Here is an 18,828-nt window from a genome sequence, read left to right on the forward strand (position 1 = left end):
AAAAATACTTAACATTCTTTAAAAATAAGACATAGCTTACATCCAAAAAAATTAATGAAATACAAGGAAATAAAAGGATACTCAGAGAACTAGAAAAAGCTCTTGGACATTAAAAATATAACTAAGATAAACTCAATAGGTGAGCTGGAAATAAAGTTGATGGAAAGTAATAAAGGATATATTGGAAACACAGAGATTCAACACAAGAGTTCCAATAGCTATGTATTCCAGAAAGAAAAAGAGGAAACTAGATGGAAAGAAATTATCAAAGAAATAAGAGAAGAAATTTTCCTTGAAGTTTTCATAATGAAAGAGCTCTCTTATTGCCAAGCAATGTACTGCAAAAAGACTCACATTAAGAGATATCTTTATAAAATTTCAGAATACCTGGGTAAAGAGACTTCCAAAATTGTTCAGAAATTAAAAAAAAAAATACCAAAAATAAAAGGCTTTTCAACAACAACACTAGATTCGAGAAAACAATGGAAAAGAAACTTCAGAATTCTAAGGCAGATTGATTTCAGCTTGATATTCCGTAACCAGACGCACTCTCTGTAGAATATGAAGATGGAGTAAAGGGTATTCTAGACATGAAAGGACTCAAAACATGCACTTTCCTTGCAGCCTTTCTTAGACCCCCACCCCCATTGCCCATGGCTGCCTACACGTGCATTTGCTCCAGTCCAGTCAGACCTCCTGCAGCTCATCTCTGCCATGGTCCCTGCTTCCTCTCATTGCACCCTTTCTTAGACATGGCTGCCTACACACGTATTCTCTCCAGTCCAGTCAGACCTCCTACAGCTCGTCTCTGCCGTGGTCCCTGCTTCCTCTCATTGCACCCTTTCTTAGACATGGCTGCCTACACACGTATTCTCTCCAGTCCAGTCAGACCTCCTACAGCTCGTCTCTGCCGTGGTCCCTGCTTCCTCTCATTGCACCCTTTCTTAGACATGGCTGCCTACACGTGCATTTGCTCCAGTCCGGTCAGACCTCCTACTTCTTCTCTGCCGTGGTTCCTGCTTCCTGTGGCCTCCTTCCACTCATATGCCTTCTCTTTTCCTCTTTGAGAACCAATCCTACACACGCTTCAAGAGCCAGTGCAAGCTCAACCTGCTTGAAGCCTCTAGATCACACTCGTCTGCAGTGATCTCTCTACCTTTGGGGCCATTTCAGTCTTCAGAATCTTTACTGAGCATTTTGCCGCTTTTCTCTGTTTTACCTGGGGTTAGTCTGTGTATATGTCTGAATTTTCCAACAAGTTTGGACCAGTGTCTTATTCTTTCTTCCATTAATAATGACAGGCAAAGAGTGAGTGCTCAATAAATATCTGGTATTTACCCAGTTAATTAGGATAATCTGATTCCTAAATCACTTGTGTTTTCACAATACCATGTCTTTGAAAACTTTGTTTTTTGAAAAACAGACATGCCTTGTTTATTAGAAGACAAGAAGTAAGGAAGTATCTGTATCAAGAGCAAGGCAATATGTGAAATCATATTCCTCAGAAGAAGCAAAGAAGCAAAAAATTACAATTTTGCAAGCATAACAGGTGATCGCAACAAAAGATAAAAATTTTTACAAAGAAAATTATCTTATTATACAAATATTGTGGGCTTTCGTTCAAAAGAAAATTATTCAACTCCCAAGAATTTATGCATAGGAAAGCCTCCAACTTTGCAAGGGCAAAAGTAGCTTGGAGCCTCAGTTCATATTATTTTTAATTCAATAATAACAGTGACTATATTTACCAAACAAATTGTAGATCATGATTGTGAAATCAACTCAACCTAAGAAAAAAAAAGCATAACGTGACACACTCCATGGCAAATGTCCTTTTCTGTTTTTAATTAAAGGATAATACAAGCCGATTCATGCCACGTCTCACTATTATTTTCTAAATTCTATGCAAACAGAACGAGGCTTCAACTGGAGATAGAAGAATGAAGAACCTTCTTCTGCTTTTGGTCTTTGCAACACTGTCCTCTGCATTTCCTGCAGACCGAAGGATGGAAGACGAGGAGAACCTGCAACTGACTCAGGTACTGTCTCAGTAAATGTCATTTGTGGCTATCCATAACAATTTCACTTTATTGATTGTCCAAGGACCTAAAAAGACAGCTCATTCTTACCAAAGAGTCCTGAACTTTTTTGTGAGGAGCTGATTTTCCTTTCCTTGGCCCTAAAGACATCAGGAATGGTGGGGCGGGGAGAGTTGGGTGGGCTGGGAGAAAGGCAGGATTTGCTATTTAAGCACTGGATACAAGTGAGGAGAGAGTGAGCAGAGACAGGGTCAGCTCTGTGAGAACGGAGATCTCCATAAAAGCATCTGAAGACCAGCCAGGGGGACCCAAGTGTAGTTTGGAGCTCCTTATCCTACATGTATGAAAACCAGGCTGCTTTGGAGATTCCCTCTAAAAATCAATCCAGTTACTTCACCATATTTGATGGAATTACTTACATGTGATTACATGTGAATAATCATATTTTCTCCATAATTTATTTCAAGGAAACACCAAATGAAAGTAACAGTAAAAATGTGTGTGACACAAGATCATCCCACACATAGAAGAAGCATGCTTCTCGTCTGTTAAAGTTTGGAGTTCCATAGCTCTATGGGTGTAGCCGGTTCTGGTCACACACAGCTCAATGAGCTTTTGGAAACTGAAAGAGAGGGTGACTCTTCTCCTTCCTCTTTATTTTCTTCCTCTCCCCTTCCTTTCCCTTGTTATTTATTTCCTTTTCCCCTCCTGCTGCCGGAAAGGACCTCGGAAAGCTTGCTTATCCTGAGATAGAGGTCTGCTCCCCTGTAGTCTGTGCCTTTTTTTGTCTTTTCGGTCAGGCGTATCTCAACCAGTTCTACTCTCTTGAAATAGAAGCGAGTCATCTTGCTCAAAGCAGTAACAGAAGTCTCATAGATGGCAAAATCCGTGAAATGCAAGCATTCTTTGGATTGACAGTGACTGGAAAACTGGACTCAAACACTCTGGAGATCATGAAGACACCCAGGTGTGGGGTGCCTGACGTGGGTCAATATGGCTATACTCTCCCCGGGTGGAAGAAGTACAACCTCACCTACAGGTAATGCTCCTGCTCTTAATCTAAATGAATGTGAATGTTATCTCTAAGAAGCAAAGATAATAATGGTTTATTTTACCCAGCACTTCCTGTGTGCTTAGCACTCGATAGGTTTTATATATTCCACCCTCTCAAAAAACTTGTGACATAGGCACCCTTGTTATTATCACCTTAAACACAGGAGAAACTGGAAGGAAAAAAAGCTTGTGTAGCATAGGCTAGTTTGCACAGCTCTTCTCAGCAGACTGGCTCTGCAAATATGCTCTAATCTCTAGCCTCTGCCATCTCCATAATAACTCAGGACCAGAACCTCTACAGTCTGACTGCAGATGCTTAAAGGTACAGTTGAAGTGTGCTCAAGGGAAAATGAGAAAATGGAGTACAACCAGCTCATGTTGGAGACATGTATGAGTTAGATTGTCAAATCTCAGGTGGACCTTGGATATCACAAACAAAGGGGCTGGCTTATCGGCAGAAAGAGGTTGAAGGGTGCCTGTGACCCGAGATAGAGTCAGTGGCCTTGACCCCTGCTCCAGAGCCCTCCTGGCTGGCCTTAAAAAGTCTAATAGTCCTTCCTTCTTCTTCTTGAGCCTTAAGGATTGAAGTAAAAGTAGATTTAGCAAAATAGAGAATATAAACAAAAGCAAGAGCTTTTCCTGAGAAACAAACTCTTTGTGGCTCTCAAGTGAGACTTAATATATGACACATTCATAAAACTGATTTCTATAAGCTGTTTGAGAAAATGAATCTCAGTTCTTTTCAGAAGATACATATCATACGGTCATATGCACAGCAAATTCTGTGCATAAAGTGAATGATCTTCCACTTAAGACCTGACCTTAGGGAAGTCATTTAACCTCTTTGAGCCTCATTTGTCTAAGTGCAATCATACTACCTGATGAATAGCACAGATGAAAGACTGAATTATTTACATATAGCGTATGTAAAAGTACCTAATTTAAATGGTAAAGCATTGTACAAATGTAGCGATAGCACCATACCAAAACTTACTGCAGCGTGTGATGGATAAGATAGAAATTGTTTTCTTTTCCTAGTATGTGTGTTTACATGCTTGCATAACAGCCAATTGATATATATCTGTTAATTTGTAAGAATTGTAAACTACACTCCTGATATGGCTCGACCTGATGTGGATGAGGCTATCCAAAAAGGTTTAGAAGTGTGGAGCAAAGTCACTCCACTAACATTCACCAAGATTTCCAAAGGGATCGCTGACATCATGATTGCCTTTAAGACCCGAGGTAAGGTTTTCAGCAGAGAGAGCAATATAGCCATTTTCATCTTGGGAGCTTTGACGAGGCTGATCTTCTTCCTCCGCTGTTTCCCAGTCCATGGTCGGTGTCCTCGTTACTTCGACGGCCCCTTGGGAGTCCTCGGCCATGCCTTTCCCCCGGGTCTGGGACTGGGTGGAGACACTCACTTTGATGAGGATGAGAACTGGACCAAGGATGGAGTAGGTAAGCCCAATTTTCTTTACGAACAAAATGTTACTATTCATCAAATCCCTGAAAGGAATAGCTTTGCAATTAGTTGCTTCTTACTTCCCAGTTTCCCTATTATGTTTCATATTCCAGATGATGCTGAAGAAAGTGTTCAATATCTATACAGACAACGGTGCTTGTACAGTTCAGAGCTTTATCCACACAGCACTTTCATAAAGCCACTGATCCTGTTATGATCAGAACATTCTTCCCTTACTCATATGTTCATTCATACATCTGCAATGCTTGAAGGGCCACTATGTGTCTGGAATTATGCAAGGTGTCACGCAGACCACAAAGTTGTTCTAGAAAAGTTCAGAGCTTCATGATCTTGGGTGATGTATAAGGCCTAGGCCCACTCACCACCATACAAGGCAGAAAGTACTGTGTATTATACTAATGGGAGAAGTCATCTCTAGCTTGAGGATTGAAAGAAAACTCTGGGAGGTGGTAATTCTAAGTTAGTGATTAAAAGATGCTATGTGGGTACATGGCCCATAGGACATCCATTTATATACATGAACCTCTTCGTCTAACTCTTGCTTGTCTGCCAAAGAATTGGAACCTGGTCTTTATATTTGACTTATTTCTTTAGGCCGTGGGCAGTGGTTTTATTTTTCTTATTGGGCCTCCCTGGCATGAAGATAAGAGATATTTTATTTCATTTCAAATTAAAAAAACAAAACTTTTTTATAGTCAAAATATGTACCTCTAACAAAGGAGCAGTTCAGTAGACTCTCAGGTTCTCCCTACTCTTTTTTTCTGTCATTGATCACAGTCATCATGTCTCTGGTATCTGGTTTCCAGGGTTCCAGGAAAGAGGATGCTGCAGCTTTCTGGTGGGTGGTATGCAAGGCCACAATTCAGTCCTGACCACACAACTCTATGGAGTCTGTGAGTCAGTCATAGTTTCTGCAAAACTGAAAGCCAGTGACTCAAAATGACGCACGGCCTCTCCTTGCTAAGTTTGAGCACATGATGGAAATGTTCTTCCAAGAGCTAGGAAACAAAGAGGGGAAAGGACTCTGTGCTTGCTGGACTTCAGGGGAGTTTGGAGGTGATGGCTGCACTGCCACAGAGGTAACATTACAGCCGAGAAAGTGAAAGAGGTAGGGTGACCCCAGATCCAAATGACAGAGGAGTTGAAGGGACCGGGTCTGTCTCCTGCTGAGATGTGTTCCAATGTTTTCCTGGATTTGGCCTGAAGGTCGTGTGGACACATCCAATCAGGCAGGTATAGGAAATAATTCTAGTGCTCACCAAAGTCAGAAAGACTCCCCTCACTCAGCCAGGCTTTACTGGCATATTCTAGAAGCAAAGATTAGTCTCAGGTTACACTATCATTTTTTAAAAAATATTTATCTATTTATATTTAGCTGCATTGGGTCTTAGTTGCAGCAAGTGGGCTCAGTTGTTCCATGGCATGTGAGATCTTAGTTCCCTGACCAGGAATTGAACTCATTTCCCCTGCACTGCAAGGCAGATTTTTAACCACTGGACCACCAGAGAAGCCCCCTCATTATCACTTTATCCCTGTTAGTTCCAATTTGTTGCTGTTTGTCACTAAGTTGTATCCAACTCTTTTGCCACCCTGTGGACTGTAGCCCACCAGGCTCCTCTGTCCGTGAGATTCCCCAGGCAAGAATACTGGAGTGAATTGCCATGCCCTCAGCCAGGGAATCTTCCCAGTGCAGGGACTGAATCCATGCCTGGCAGGCAGATGCTTCCCATGTGGGAAGCCCATTAATTCCAACATTTAGTGGTAAAAGTACTATTCCCCATACTGCAACTGGCCCCTTGCCAAAGGCGATGTGTGGGATGGGTTATGAAAAAATCCAGAGGGTCCTGGGCCCCAAGTTGGCAAAACTTGCCTGAGCAAAGCAGAGGATAAACATAGCACTCCACCAAGTTCTGGGTGGATAGCCAGGCAACAATACGAAAAAGGGGTGTTTTGTATCTGCTTTATTATAATACATTCCCTCAGGGTTGAAATTATTGGACCTGGGGGATCCCTAATCTTGTAACTCTCAGCTTTCTGACCTACACAGGAAACTGTTTTCCTGTTCTCTAATAAAAATGTAAAGTCTCAAGCATCTGTAACCTCTAATCAAATGGATTTTTTAATAGAAAATTTGGCAATAATGTATAATATACCTTTTTACGTATATGTGGGCTCTCTTTATGCAAAGGGCACCAAAGTCTTAGTGCCACTCTGTTGAAAGCAATAGACAGCAGTCATCTGCTAATACCACTGCTTCCTAAGGGTTTCGAAGTCACTGCATGGTGATATCAGAGAGATCTGAACACACGGTGAGGGTTTCCTGGGAGTCTCGCAAAGTGAGGCTAGTTTCAAACCTGTATGTGAATGTAAATGCTTCACACACACATGCACTGGCACCAGGCAACTGAAACAGCCCTCAGAGACCACTACAGACGCAGGGCTGGGATGGAGAAGAGCAGTGGTCTGTGGCATGGGGGAACTTACATGCAGGAAGATGACACAACTTATCTATAATAAAGGCAAAAAAAAAAATCTTGCAAAGCACCAGTCCTTAGCAAACATTCAGAAAGTGTTTAACACTGATAATTATCTTGGTGATTATTAATACTAATGATAATGGTGATGATTAAGTGATTTCTAGGAGAAAAAAAAATATTCACAAAGGTACTGATGTATAATGCCCAAACTTATCTATTTAGTTGCATCTCCAAGAAGGCAGAAATGAAATCTTTTTTCTACTGTATCATACAGCCTATAATGTTGTCAGTACATGAGAAATGCTCTACAAATAATAGTAAATGAAACCTTTCAACAATCCTTTACTCAAAATCTACTCTAATCCATGCTTTGTAATAGAAATGGAATATACAATAGTGTACAAGACACAGACTCCACTCTCCAGGAATTTACAGTCTAGACGGCATGCTCTATAAATGGCATTTAAAGTTAGTATGATCAACCTTGGGATAAAAGGAACTATGGCAATGTAATAGGAGCACCTAAAAGAAATTCCAGCCCATAAACAGAGGTCAGGGAGCAAGTAACACCAACATGAGACTTGAAGGCTCTGAAGGAATTCTGAAGCAAAGTGGAATAAAACGTGTTCTAGACAGAATAACCCAACCAACTCAAGAATTGTAATGGAGCAGAAGGCTAAAATGGTGTATATTAGAATCCTATATAGAGGGTCTTGAGAGCCACAATAAAAGTTTGCCCTTTGTTTAGATGATCTGAATTTTAATTACTTTTTTAAAGAATCACTTGTCCTATCCCTGTCCAAAAGCACACACAGTGATATTGCCAGCCAGACAAGGAGAGGCAGCAAAAGCCAGAGCAAAAAGCATGAAAGTCCATGAAATAATTCTTTGCCTTTCCACGTTTGTTTTATGCAAACATCACTGGACAAGGCTCCATCACAAAAGGCTCAGCATTTTCCTTAGTATCCATAGGTTTAGCTGCAAGTCCAAGGACAGTCTTTTTGATAAACTTAGAAGCTTACAGACTGTAGGAGAGACAGACAAATAAAAAGGCAATTCCAACCATGCATGGTACAACTTCTGGTGTGAATAAGTACAGAGTATTCCAGTCATGTCCAGGAGGATCATCTAACCATCCTTTCATCCAAATAAAAGCCTGGATATCCAGCACCCATTACGAAACAGTTTATCGGTCCCCAGGAAGATGATTAAAACATGGCCTCTGGACTGAAAGGGTGCACAACTTAGGGAAAGAAAAAAAGAATGCAGTATTTATTTGCAAAGACAGAATTAAGCTCAGTCTACAGAAGTAGAGAGAGGTGCAATTAAGTCAACCTGGATAGGAGCTGGGGGAAAGAAGTCTTGTGAAGATGACTCTGGAGGGGGTCCCTGAGGCCTAAGTAGGACAGATGGGTGAAGGGGGGTGAGAGAGGTAATACTCCGGGCAGAAGTGATGGAGATACAGAGACATAGATGAAAAAGAACATGGCATAGATAAGAAATGCAAGTGATTCCACATGGCTAGCTCAGGGAAAATGAAAATAAAATATGAGGCTGGGGGAAAAAGCAGGGACTAGTTCATGGAAGGCCATGTTTAGGTATTTGGACTTGGTCCTGCAACCAGTGGAGAATCTCTGAAGAATATAAGTAGGGGAAATATGATCATGTACAGATGCCTAACAACAACCCAAAACTGGTGGCTTTTTTTTGTTTTTTTTCACTACTATCCATTTCGAGACACCTGTTTTCTGCCATCTGCTTGCTCTGGGTTACATTTCTCCATGATTTGACTAATACCAATCATCACTGTTGAAAAATTTCCCAGATAAATGATGGTTCGTTCATATGTTATAAGAATTGTCTGACAAGCCTTTTTTTTTTCATTTCTCTCAGTTATTTCCTAATCTCAGATGCAATCATTCTCCTGATTGACTAACTTACTCATGTTTTCCCTGTTTTTTGTTAAGGATTCAGCTTATTCCTCGTGGCAGCTCATGAATTTGGCCATTCACTGGGGCTCTCTCACTCCAGTGATCAAACAGCCTTGATGTTCCCAAACTACGTCTCCTTGGATCCTAGCAAATACCCACTTTCTCAGGACGATATCAACGGAATCCAATCCATCTATGGTGAGCAACAAATCTGAATATATGTGAACTGAATTGAAGGCTTTTCAGGAAGGACATTAAGAAAAATCACTTCTTGAAATATTATTACGAGGAAAATATTCTCTTGGGAAAGATCCTTCTGTAGGTATTTCCACATGCCTGCTTAATTCACTGAGATATTTCTTTTCTCATCAAAGCAGGGCCACCTAAGGTACCTGCTAAGCCAAAGGGACCCACTCTACCTCATGCCTGTGACCCCGATTTGACTTTTGATGCTATCACCACTTTCCGCAGAGAAGTAATGTTCTTTAAAGGCAGGTAAACCCATTCCCTTAAACACCTCAACTTCCTGTGAAGTTTTTCTTTTCAAGAGATTTGGGGATAAGAGAGTTGTTGGGATAGTGAGAATGTGTCTTTGGTTTTTCTTTTATAACTGTCTACATTGCTTGAATGTTTTACTCTGTGCACATACCTCTTACCTGTTTGATAATTTCTTTTTTCAAATAGTAAATATCTGCTTAATTTTTTTGAGTAACTGCCATTCCACTTCCCATAGAGGTGGCACCATTTTACATTCCTACCAGCAACAACTAATGTTCCAGTTTCTCCACATCCTCACCAATACTTGAGCTCCGTTTTTCATCCCTGCTAAATGTCACCTCTCGGAGAATGTGTTCGGTGACCTTTCTCTCTACCCTCCCAGGTAGAGGTGAGCCGCTCTTTCCTCTGTGATACCACTGTTTTCATTTACACCCCATCCCATCCCCTATCAGTCATTCAGTAGGTCTTGTCGAGTCCTACTGCAGACACATCGATGGTCTATGGCCACTCCCTTCTCCGTCTCCACCACCATCTCCAGCTCATCCAAGCTACCATCATTTCTCATCTCCTACTCCAGAAGCCTGTTTACTAGCCTGCTTGTTTCTGCTCCCATCTTTCATACATGCAACAGCGAAAGGGATCTCACACTGATAAATTAAGTTTTAAATGTTTTTAAGCCAATTTTTTAATTGCCATTGAACCAGGGTCTACTTTCAGAAACTTCATAGCTAAAATAATACCCCTATCCCAACGATGTCCTGGACCTGGCTTATACCATTTTGGGATCCAATTATTAAATTTTCAAGAATTTTGTAAACTAGCTCATATTGGTTTAGTACTGGCCTTGGTTGGAGTACCTACACCCTGAAAACCACCAAATGATAAAAACTATGTCTTTTTCCTATCTGGAGAGCCAGTTGTGAAATATGCATCCATGGACCATTCCTTGAAGTTGAATCAACAAAGTGTTAGCTGTGGTAGGAAATTTCTTCTCTCACGATGTAATTACTGCACTTAACTTGCAACATGGTGTGTCAGTTATGTATACCATGGCCACACTTTCAGAGCAAAGTGTCAGGACAGGTACCATCTGACAAGGATATAGGGGCAAAAGGAAAGAATATGTGAAATCAGACTCCTTCCACCCATGACTATGTGGCCCTACAGTTCATGGGGTCACAGTGTCAGATACAACTTAGCAACTGAAAAACAACAACAACAATGACATGCTGTCATACCGTGCTCCTAATAGCTGAGGCTGAGAGACAACTTGTCAGGGATGGGTTCCCAGCATGGGAAGAAAAATGAACTCTAAGGACTTTTCAGCTCTTGCTCACAGATCTACATCAGAGCTTTACAGCCAGAAGGGAAATCTGAGGAAATATTTAGCAATGACAATAATAACATTTTTAATTCTATTAATCAATACCAGAAATTTTTTCTTAGAATGCTTGGTGTTGACTTAGAATATTGGGAATTGCTGCTTTGGCAAAAATGAGGTGATCGAGTACACTGAGAACTGTTAATGAGACTTCCATGGGTAGTACTCTAAATACTACTCTAAGTACCCAAAAGAGTGGGCACAAAGGCATGTCCTGACTTTGGTGGTTCAAAGGGTAGAACTGAACTCATAACCACCTAAAATTTCTGAGGAAAATTGTGCTAATGCTATAAACTGAGGAAAATATCAACCAATTAGATAAAGTCAAGTCTTAGGTTTGCAGTGGTTTCATTGAAATAGATACACATAGACTGTATATAAAGTATGGTTTCCTGTCTAACACAGGCACATATGGAGGATCTATTATGACATCACTGATGTTGAATTTGAATTAATCTCTTCATTCTGGCCATCTCTGCCAGCTGATATTCACGCTGCCTATGAGAACCCCATTGACAAGATTCTGGTTTTTAAAGGTAACATTGCTTATCATTATTCCTCTTCTCCTGTGTATGCCTGAACTAGTTAGCGGATATTTTAATTCCAGGAATATAATCTTCATGCATGAGCCAAATGGACAGGGCTTCTGCTCTGACTTTAAGTTCCTATTATAAAGAACAACTATCCAAGGATTCTCTCTGGCTATAAAGATAAACATCATCCCAAGTGCACAGGAGAAAAGAAACCTATATAACAAAAACTAAAAAGTCTTTTTTTCTGCCAAATAAAAGTAACCCATCTCTCTTCTTATATTCCCTTTTTACTAGGGCTGCTAGATGTGGCAAATAAAAATACAAGATGGTTTCAATTTCAAACAAATAAAAAATAACTTTTTAGTTTAAGTATGTCCATTATAACATTTTGGTTATGTTTATCACAAAGAGTCAGACACAACTGAGCAACTGAACTGAACTGAACTGCACTGAATACCAAAAATTAATCACTGTTTACTTGAAATTCAGATTCAGATTCAATTGGTATCTTATATTCAATCTAGCAACCCTATTTTCCAGGTGGATTTTATCAGATTACTTGCCTTTGAGAACACTAGGGTGTGGAAATTTAGGAGAACAAATATACTCGACGGTTTTGTCAGAATTAGAAAAGAATCAATATAATGAACTCAGCTGACATGGGTATGCATACTATTAACTATGAAAGTGAAAGTGTTAGTTGCTCAGTCATGTCTGACTCTTTGTGACCCCGTGGACTGTAGCCTGCCAGGCTTCTCTGTCCATGGAATTCTCCAGGCAAGAATACTGGAGTGGGTAGCCATTTCCTAGGTATATATTATTTGTGTAACATTAATGATATACAGGTCAGGAAGCAACAGTTAGAACTGGACATGGAACAACAGACTGGTTCCAAATAGGAAAAGGAGGACATCAAGGCTGTATACTGTCACCCTGCTTATTTAACTTATATGCAGAGTACATCATGAGAAACGCTGGGCTGGAAGAAGCACAAGCTGGAATTAAGATTGCTGGGAGAAATATCAATAACCTCAGATATGCAGATGACACCACCCTTATGGCAGAAAGTGAAGAGGAACTAAAAGGCCTCTTGATGAAAGTGAAAGAGGAGAGTGAAAGAGTTGGCTTAAAGCTCAACATTCAGAAAATGAAGCTCATGTCATCTGGTCCCATCACTTCATGGGAAATAGATGGGGAAACAGTAGAAACAGTGTCAGACTTTATTTTGGGGGGCTCCAAAATCACTGCAGATGGTGACTGCAGCCATGAAATTAAAAGACGCTTAGTCCTTGGAAGGAAAGTTATGATCAACCTAGATAGCATATTCCAAAGCAGAGACATTACTTTGCCGACTAAGGTCCATCTAGTCAAGGCTATGGTTTTTCCTATGGTCATGTATGGATGTGAGAGTTGGACTGTGAAGAAGGCTGAGCACCAAAGAATTGATGCTTTTGAACTGTGTTGTTGGAGAGGACTCTTGACAGTCCCTTGGACTGCAAGGAGATCCAACCAGTCCATTCTGAAGGAAATCAGTCCTGGGATTTCTTTGGAAGGAATGATGCTAAAGCTGAAACTCCAGTACTTTGGCCACCTCATGCGAGCTGACTCATTGGAAAAGACTCTGATGGTGGGAGGGATTGGGGGCAGGAGGAGAAGGGGACGACAGAGGATGAGATGGCTGGATGGCACCACAGACTCGATGGACGTGAGTTTGAGTAAACTCTGGGAGATGGTGATGGACAGGGAGGCCTGGCGTGCTGCGATTCATGGGGTTGCAAAGAGTCGGACATGACTGAGCAACTGAACTGAACTGAACTGAATGATATGTAAGCAGCTAAAGAGCGTGGTAAGAATAAATGGAGACATAAGATTACTAAATCTTTAAGATTTGAACCTGAAAGGAACTAGGAATCTAATTATTTTCAAACTTCTTAAGACACCTATTTCTCCCTTTAGGAAATAAATCAGAAGATAATCACTCTCCCTCTCGTTCTAGATGACTTCTGGGTGATCAGAGGATATGCTGTCTTACCAGATTATCCCAAATCCATCTATACTCTTGGCTTTCCAAGACGTGTAAAGAAAATTGATGCAGCTGTGTGTGACCGCAGCACAAGAAAGACCTACTTCTTTGTGGGTATTTGGTGCTGGAGGTAAGTTTGCAGACAATTGGCCCCTTGTTTTAGTCTGGAGAAAAATATCCACAAAGCATCACTTTAACACTGTCTTCCAAAAGTGTTATGTTGAAGACAATCTTAGGTGGATGGCATTCACCAAACAAAAGAATGTTTCAGTCAGATCAAAGATTTTTCTCCAGCTTATAAAAATAAAGATAGAATAATAAGGCTGGTGGTGCCAACCAAGCTGCCAGTGACAAACATATTCAGTCAAAATCATCGAAACTCTGGAAAGAGCCCTTTGATTTAACAGTTCCTCAGAATAGTATCGATCCGGTAAATTATGTGGCTTTTTTCCCCTCATAATTCCTTGTTTTTAAGACACTGTCAGAAATCTAACCAAATATACTCTTTGCCATTTTTAATTATCAACTACTATTTTTCTTCCAATAGGATTACTTTTTTCCTGCATATTTGCTTGACTCCAAGTTGTGCAGTAAAAAAATTAATCTTCTTTCCCTGTAACAAAGGTCCCCCGAAAACCTTTCAAATCCATGTCTCCAGGTATGATGAAGTGACCCAAACCATGGACAAAGGGTACCCACGTAGAGTAGTAAAGTACTTCCCAGGAATTGGCCTCCAAGTGGACGCTGCTTTCCAACACAAAGGTAAGCATCAGTGCCTGACTATTAGGATACTTCGGAGACTTCACTGACTGTGAAAGAATTCAGCACGAAAACTTAAATGTTTCCATTTTAATGTCATTTTACTACTTTGAGTACATGTAATAATAAACTTTGAAGAACTTATCAAGATTGAATAGTAAGTTCTGAGTTATATTCTCTGACATACTACTTTGAAACTATGCAAAACGGTACCAAAATTATCACTGATCATGGATGTCTGATAAAGATAACCCCTGAAGAGTTTCAAGTGTGAAACGTGACTGGGCATCTGAACTGAACAGTGATTCTCAAACTTCAATGTATATAGTTTAATAAACACAGTTTAGGATTTGTATATGAAGAGACAAGCTCCTTAGAGTTTCTGAGGCAGTAGGACTGTGGGTAAGATCCAGGAATCTACAAGTTTTAAAAGAACCTCGGGCAAATTAATGAATCAGTCCAGCTACTATATCTTCAAAACAACAAAGCAGACCATGGTGTAAGCAGAAGTCTAAAGATATTTTTGAGTATTGCCATCTTTTATTCTAGTGAAATCTAATATGGAACCTCAGAACTTTAAACAGATAAAGCAGAGCAGCTTTAGGAAAATGAGATAGGGCCCAAGGCCATACTCACAGAGGCCTCTTTCTCCCACCTCACTGGGACATTTTTTGGAAAACTAGTCTGAGAACCTCTGGTATAAACGACAGCCCCTTGAAATTCATGTTTCGTACCTTGGCTTTTTCCTCGGGGAAATAAAACTAATATTTTTCATGTGACTGGGTAAAATAAAATGTATGTATATAGTTACACATTTATTTTCTCTCCATATCAGGTTCAATTATTGTATTCTACATTCATAAAATTGAAAAGTTTGGAACAATTATACAGTTGCATAAGATAACTAATCATAATTCTCTCTCTCTAGGATTCTTCTATTTCTTCCGTAGATCAAAACAGTTTGAATATGATCCTAAGGCAAAGACTGTTACCCGAATAATGAAAACCAATACTTGGCTTCAGTGTAAAGAACCATTAAATTCATCATCTGATTTTACAATCAGTGAGGGAAAAGTATATTCAGGAGTGGAGATGTTTCATTATAAAAATTTAAATTTTCTTATTTTTAGTATTGTTCACATGATGAACAAAATCTACAGTTACCAATAAATTCATAGACCTAAAATAAACCTCAAAGGATCTTTTAATCTGAACTCTGCTTCAAATTAGAACAGAACTGTTCTTTAACGTCAAGTCACCAGGCCTAGTTATAAATATCTATTGAATGAAGAGTGAAACTGCTATTTTGAGCTGCCTGATTCTTTTTACAGGAAGTTACATATAAACAAAACTCTCACTGGACTTTAAGCATATTTTATGTTTTGTAGACTTGAAGAAGTAAGCTATGTGTCTTGTAATAACAAAATACTGAAGACATTTATTAAACCAATCTTTAGCATTCTGTTTTGTCTGGACCTTTGGAGTTGGAGAGGCTCAATAAACTGCCACCCATATCCCTACCCATGTTTTGAATCTACTAAGAAATACACAGTTGGGAGAGTACAATACCACCTTTATTACTGAAAAGCTTATGTTAGAGAATGTATCTGTGGATGAGCAATCTTCTAGAGTGAGACATACTTACTCACGTCATGGGAAGAACGGGAAAGCACCCTGCCTCCCCAAGGAAAAGTGAGCTACCTATAGACTGGATGGAGCCCAAAGAGAAAGAAGTGAGGATGGAGGTACACGTGCCTAGTTTCTGCTCCTAAATTCACCAATCAAATAAGCGATTCTGCCTCCCAAGGAGAGGAGTGAGAACCTAGAGAGATGCAGGAAGTGCTACACTAAAGATGACCCCCCAACAATTCAGAAAGTAGCAGGAGTAGGCAAGTAATGTTCCTGCCAACCCTCACCCTCCAAGCAGAGACCAGTGCATTGAACCATTCCTTAGAAAGCTGAAAAGCAAGTTTTGGGCACACTGTCCTCATGTATCATATACAAGAAATGTGGAAATTTCTTGTGTTTCCTGTGTATATGGGTTGTGTGTGCTCAGACGTGTCTAACTTTTTGCAACCCAGTGGACTGTAGCCCACCGGGCTCCTCTGTCCATGGGATTTTCTAGGCAAGAATACTGGATTGGGTTGCCATTTCCTTCTCCAGTTTATGGGTCAGCTGTCCTTATACTTATTGGTAGAAAGTTCCTGTCCTCTGTTATACATGTACATGTTGGGTTTCTAAATTCTTATGGTTAAGTTTTGCCTTTACATGCTCAAAGCTGAATGCTTAGCAAAGCTCTACATAAGTTTTGTGACCCCAAAGATGGGAGGTTGTCAGTTGAACTTGATTCTGATCAGGTGATAGATTGGGTAAGTATCAATCGATAGAAAGTGAGAACAGAAAACTTCAGGAATTCCTACAGCTAGTCCTTGAACTCAAACATTTTTCCTTGAGTTAAGTATTATCATATTCCTAAAAGAAGGGGATCTTCTTTTACCTCGAAGAAAAAAGTAGCTGCATGTTTGAAACAGAAAGTAAGTTTTAAGAAGTACAGTTTAATACCTAGCATGTAGGAGATAGTAGACCAGTCTTTGGAAAAAAAAAAAATAGTGCTGGAATAATCAAATATCCAAACACATAAAAAAAACTTACATTAACTCACGCTGTTCACAAAAATTTACTAAAAAACAGGCCATAGACCTCTAAATAGAAGAATTAAAAATATAAAGCTTCTAGAATAGAATAGTTTTCAAATGTTGTAGCCTTGGATTAAACAAAGGTTTTTAGATTTTTCAATAGGACATAAAAAGTGTGACCCATAAAAGAAAACTTGGTGAATTGAACTTTATGCACATTCAAAAACTCTGCTTTTCAAAAAAAAAAAAAAGAAAGAAAGAAACACCACACATTAGGAGAAAATATTTTCAAAATATGTGATAAAGGACTTATATCCATATAAATAATTCTTACAACTCAAAAATAAGAGGGCAAACAGTTCAACTTTTTCAATGGCTAAAATATTTGCTATGAGTGGCAAATAATACATGAAATGATATTCAACATCTCAATCATTAGGAAAATGCTAATTAAAACCACATTAGGATACTGCTATATACCCACCATCATGGTTAAAACTTAAGACTGAAAATACCAAATGTTGACAAGATGCAGAGTAACTGGAACACTCTTAGAGTGTTGGTGAGAGTTAAAAATGATGCAGCCATTTTGGAAAATGGTCTGGCTGTTATAAGTTAAATACACATCATGTGACCCAATGACCTCACTCCTAAATGCTCAGGAACAATGAAAACATGCTCACATAATTAGTTATACAGAAATGTTCGTGATAGTTTTATTTATATCTAAAACCTGGAAACAACCCAAATGTCTATCAAACTGACAGTACATACAGACAGTGGAAAACTATTCAGCAATAAAAAACAATAAATGAATGATACATGCAACAATATGGATGCATCTCAAAAGCATTCTGGTTAAGAAGACAGACATAGAAGACCTCATATCTATTCCATTTATATGAAAAATATAAGAAAGCAGACTATAGTGATAGAAAACAGATGGCTGGTTGCCAGTGGTCAGAAGTGGAAGAAGGGATTGACCACAAAGGAATATATGTGATAGAAATGTTCAATATCATGATTATGGTGGTGGTGACACTACTGAATATATTTTTTAAAACCATGCACCTAAAATTAGTGAATTTTATTATATGCTAATTCTATTTCAATGTTGCTTATTAGAAAAAATAGTGCAGCTTAGTATTAAACATTGGACTTCTCAGGGTGGTGCTAATGGTAAAGAACCCACCTGCCAATGCAAGAGACATGAGATGGGGGTTGGATCCCTGGGTCAGGAAGATCCCCTGGACGAGGGCATGGCAACCCACTCCAGTATTCTTGCCTAGATAATTCCACAGACAGAGGAGCCTGGCAGGCTAGAGTCCATAGATTTTTCATAGAGCTGGACACAACTGAAGCATACATGTACACAGATTTTCAAACGTTGATCAAAATTCCTTTGTTTCCTTACATCTGTTCTCAATTCTATGGCATAAACACCTGGCGTATTTAGAGAACATCTGACATTGCCCTCAGATTTGCTTATAGGTATTTACTTTCTCCTTAATTTTCAACACTAAAAACAATCCAAGGAATCTATGTTGACTATTAGAGCTATATTAAAGATTTATAAGTGTAACTCAAAGATCAGCTGATTTCATTCTTCCTTTAAAATATTAATGAACTTAATTTTGAAAAGCCTCTGGAGTTTTCTAAGTCCCTCCACCAAGCTATTGGGGGAAAAAATTCATATTCTTAATGTCCTTTAACCAACCCACCTCCAGTCATCTCACCAGTCACTTCTCCCCTGGACTCCTGCTCCTCTGTCTGACCCCCTCTCTGCTTTGCCCTCTATGAGGAACCCAAACTCCTCCTTACTGAATTATTTTTCTTTTTAAACATAAAGCAGTTAAGCTATAACTTTGCTTACTGTTTCTTAAACATGCCATCCGGAGAAGGCAATGGCACACCACTCGAGTACTCTTGCCTGGAAAATCACATGGACAGAGGAGCCTCGTAGGCTGCAGTCTATGAGGTCGCTAAGAGTTGGACACAACTGAGTGACTTCA

The 18,828-nt window shown here is 39.6% G+C and overlaps 1 protein-coding gene across 1 annotated transcript; it reads left to right on the forward strand.

The window, feature by feature from the left end:
- The first annotated feature begins 1,940 nt into the window (after positions 1 to 1,940).
- Positions 1,941 to 15,350, forward strand: MMP27 (matrix metallopeptidase 27). The gene is made up of 10 exons (XM_068988105.1): positions 1,941 to 2,039; positions 2,840 to 3,078; positions 4,189 to 4,337; positions 4,425 to 4,553; positions 9,023 to 9,184; positions 9,364 to 9,481; positions 11,271 to 11,401; positions 13,395 to 13,551; positions 14,080 to 14,183; positions 15,109 to 15,350. The coding sequence occupies exons 1-10, from the start codon at positions 1,941 to 1,943 to the stop codon at positions 15,348 to 15,350; spliced, it is 1,530 nt and encodes a 509-aa protein (XP_068844206.1).
- Positions 15,351 to 18,828: the final 3,478 nt, after the last annotated feature.

The sequence above is a fragment of the Capricornis sumatraensis genome, chromosome 16, assembly GCF_032405125.1.
Source record: "Capricornis sumatraensis isolate serow.1 chromosome 16, serow.2, whole genome shotgun sequence".
Lineage (NCBI taxonomy): Eukaryota > Metazoa > Chordata > Mammalia > Artiodactyla > Bovidae > Capricornis > Capricornis sumatraensis.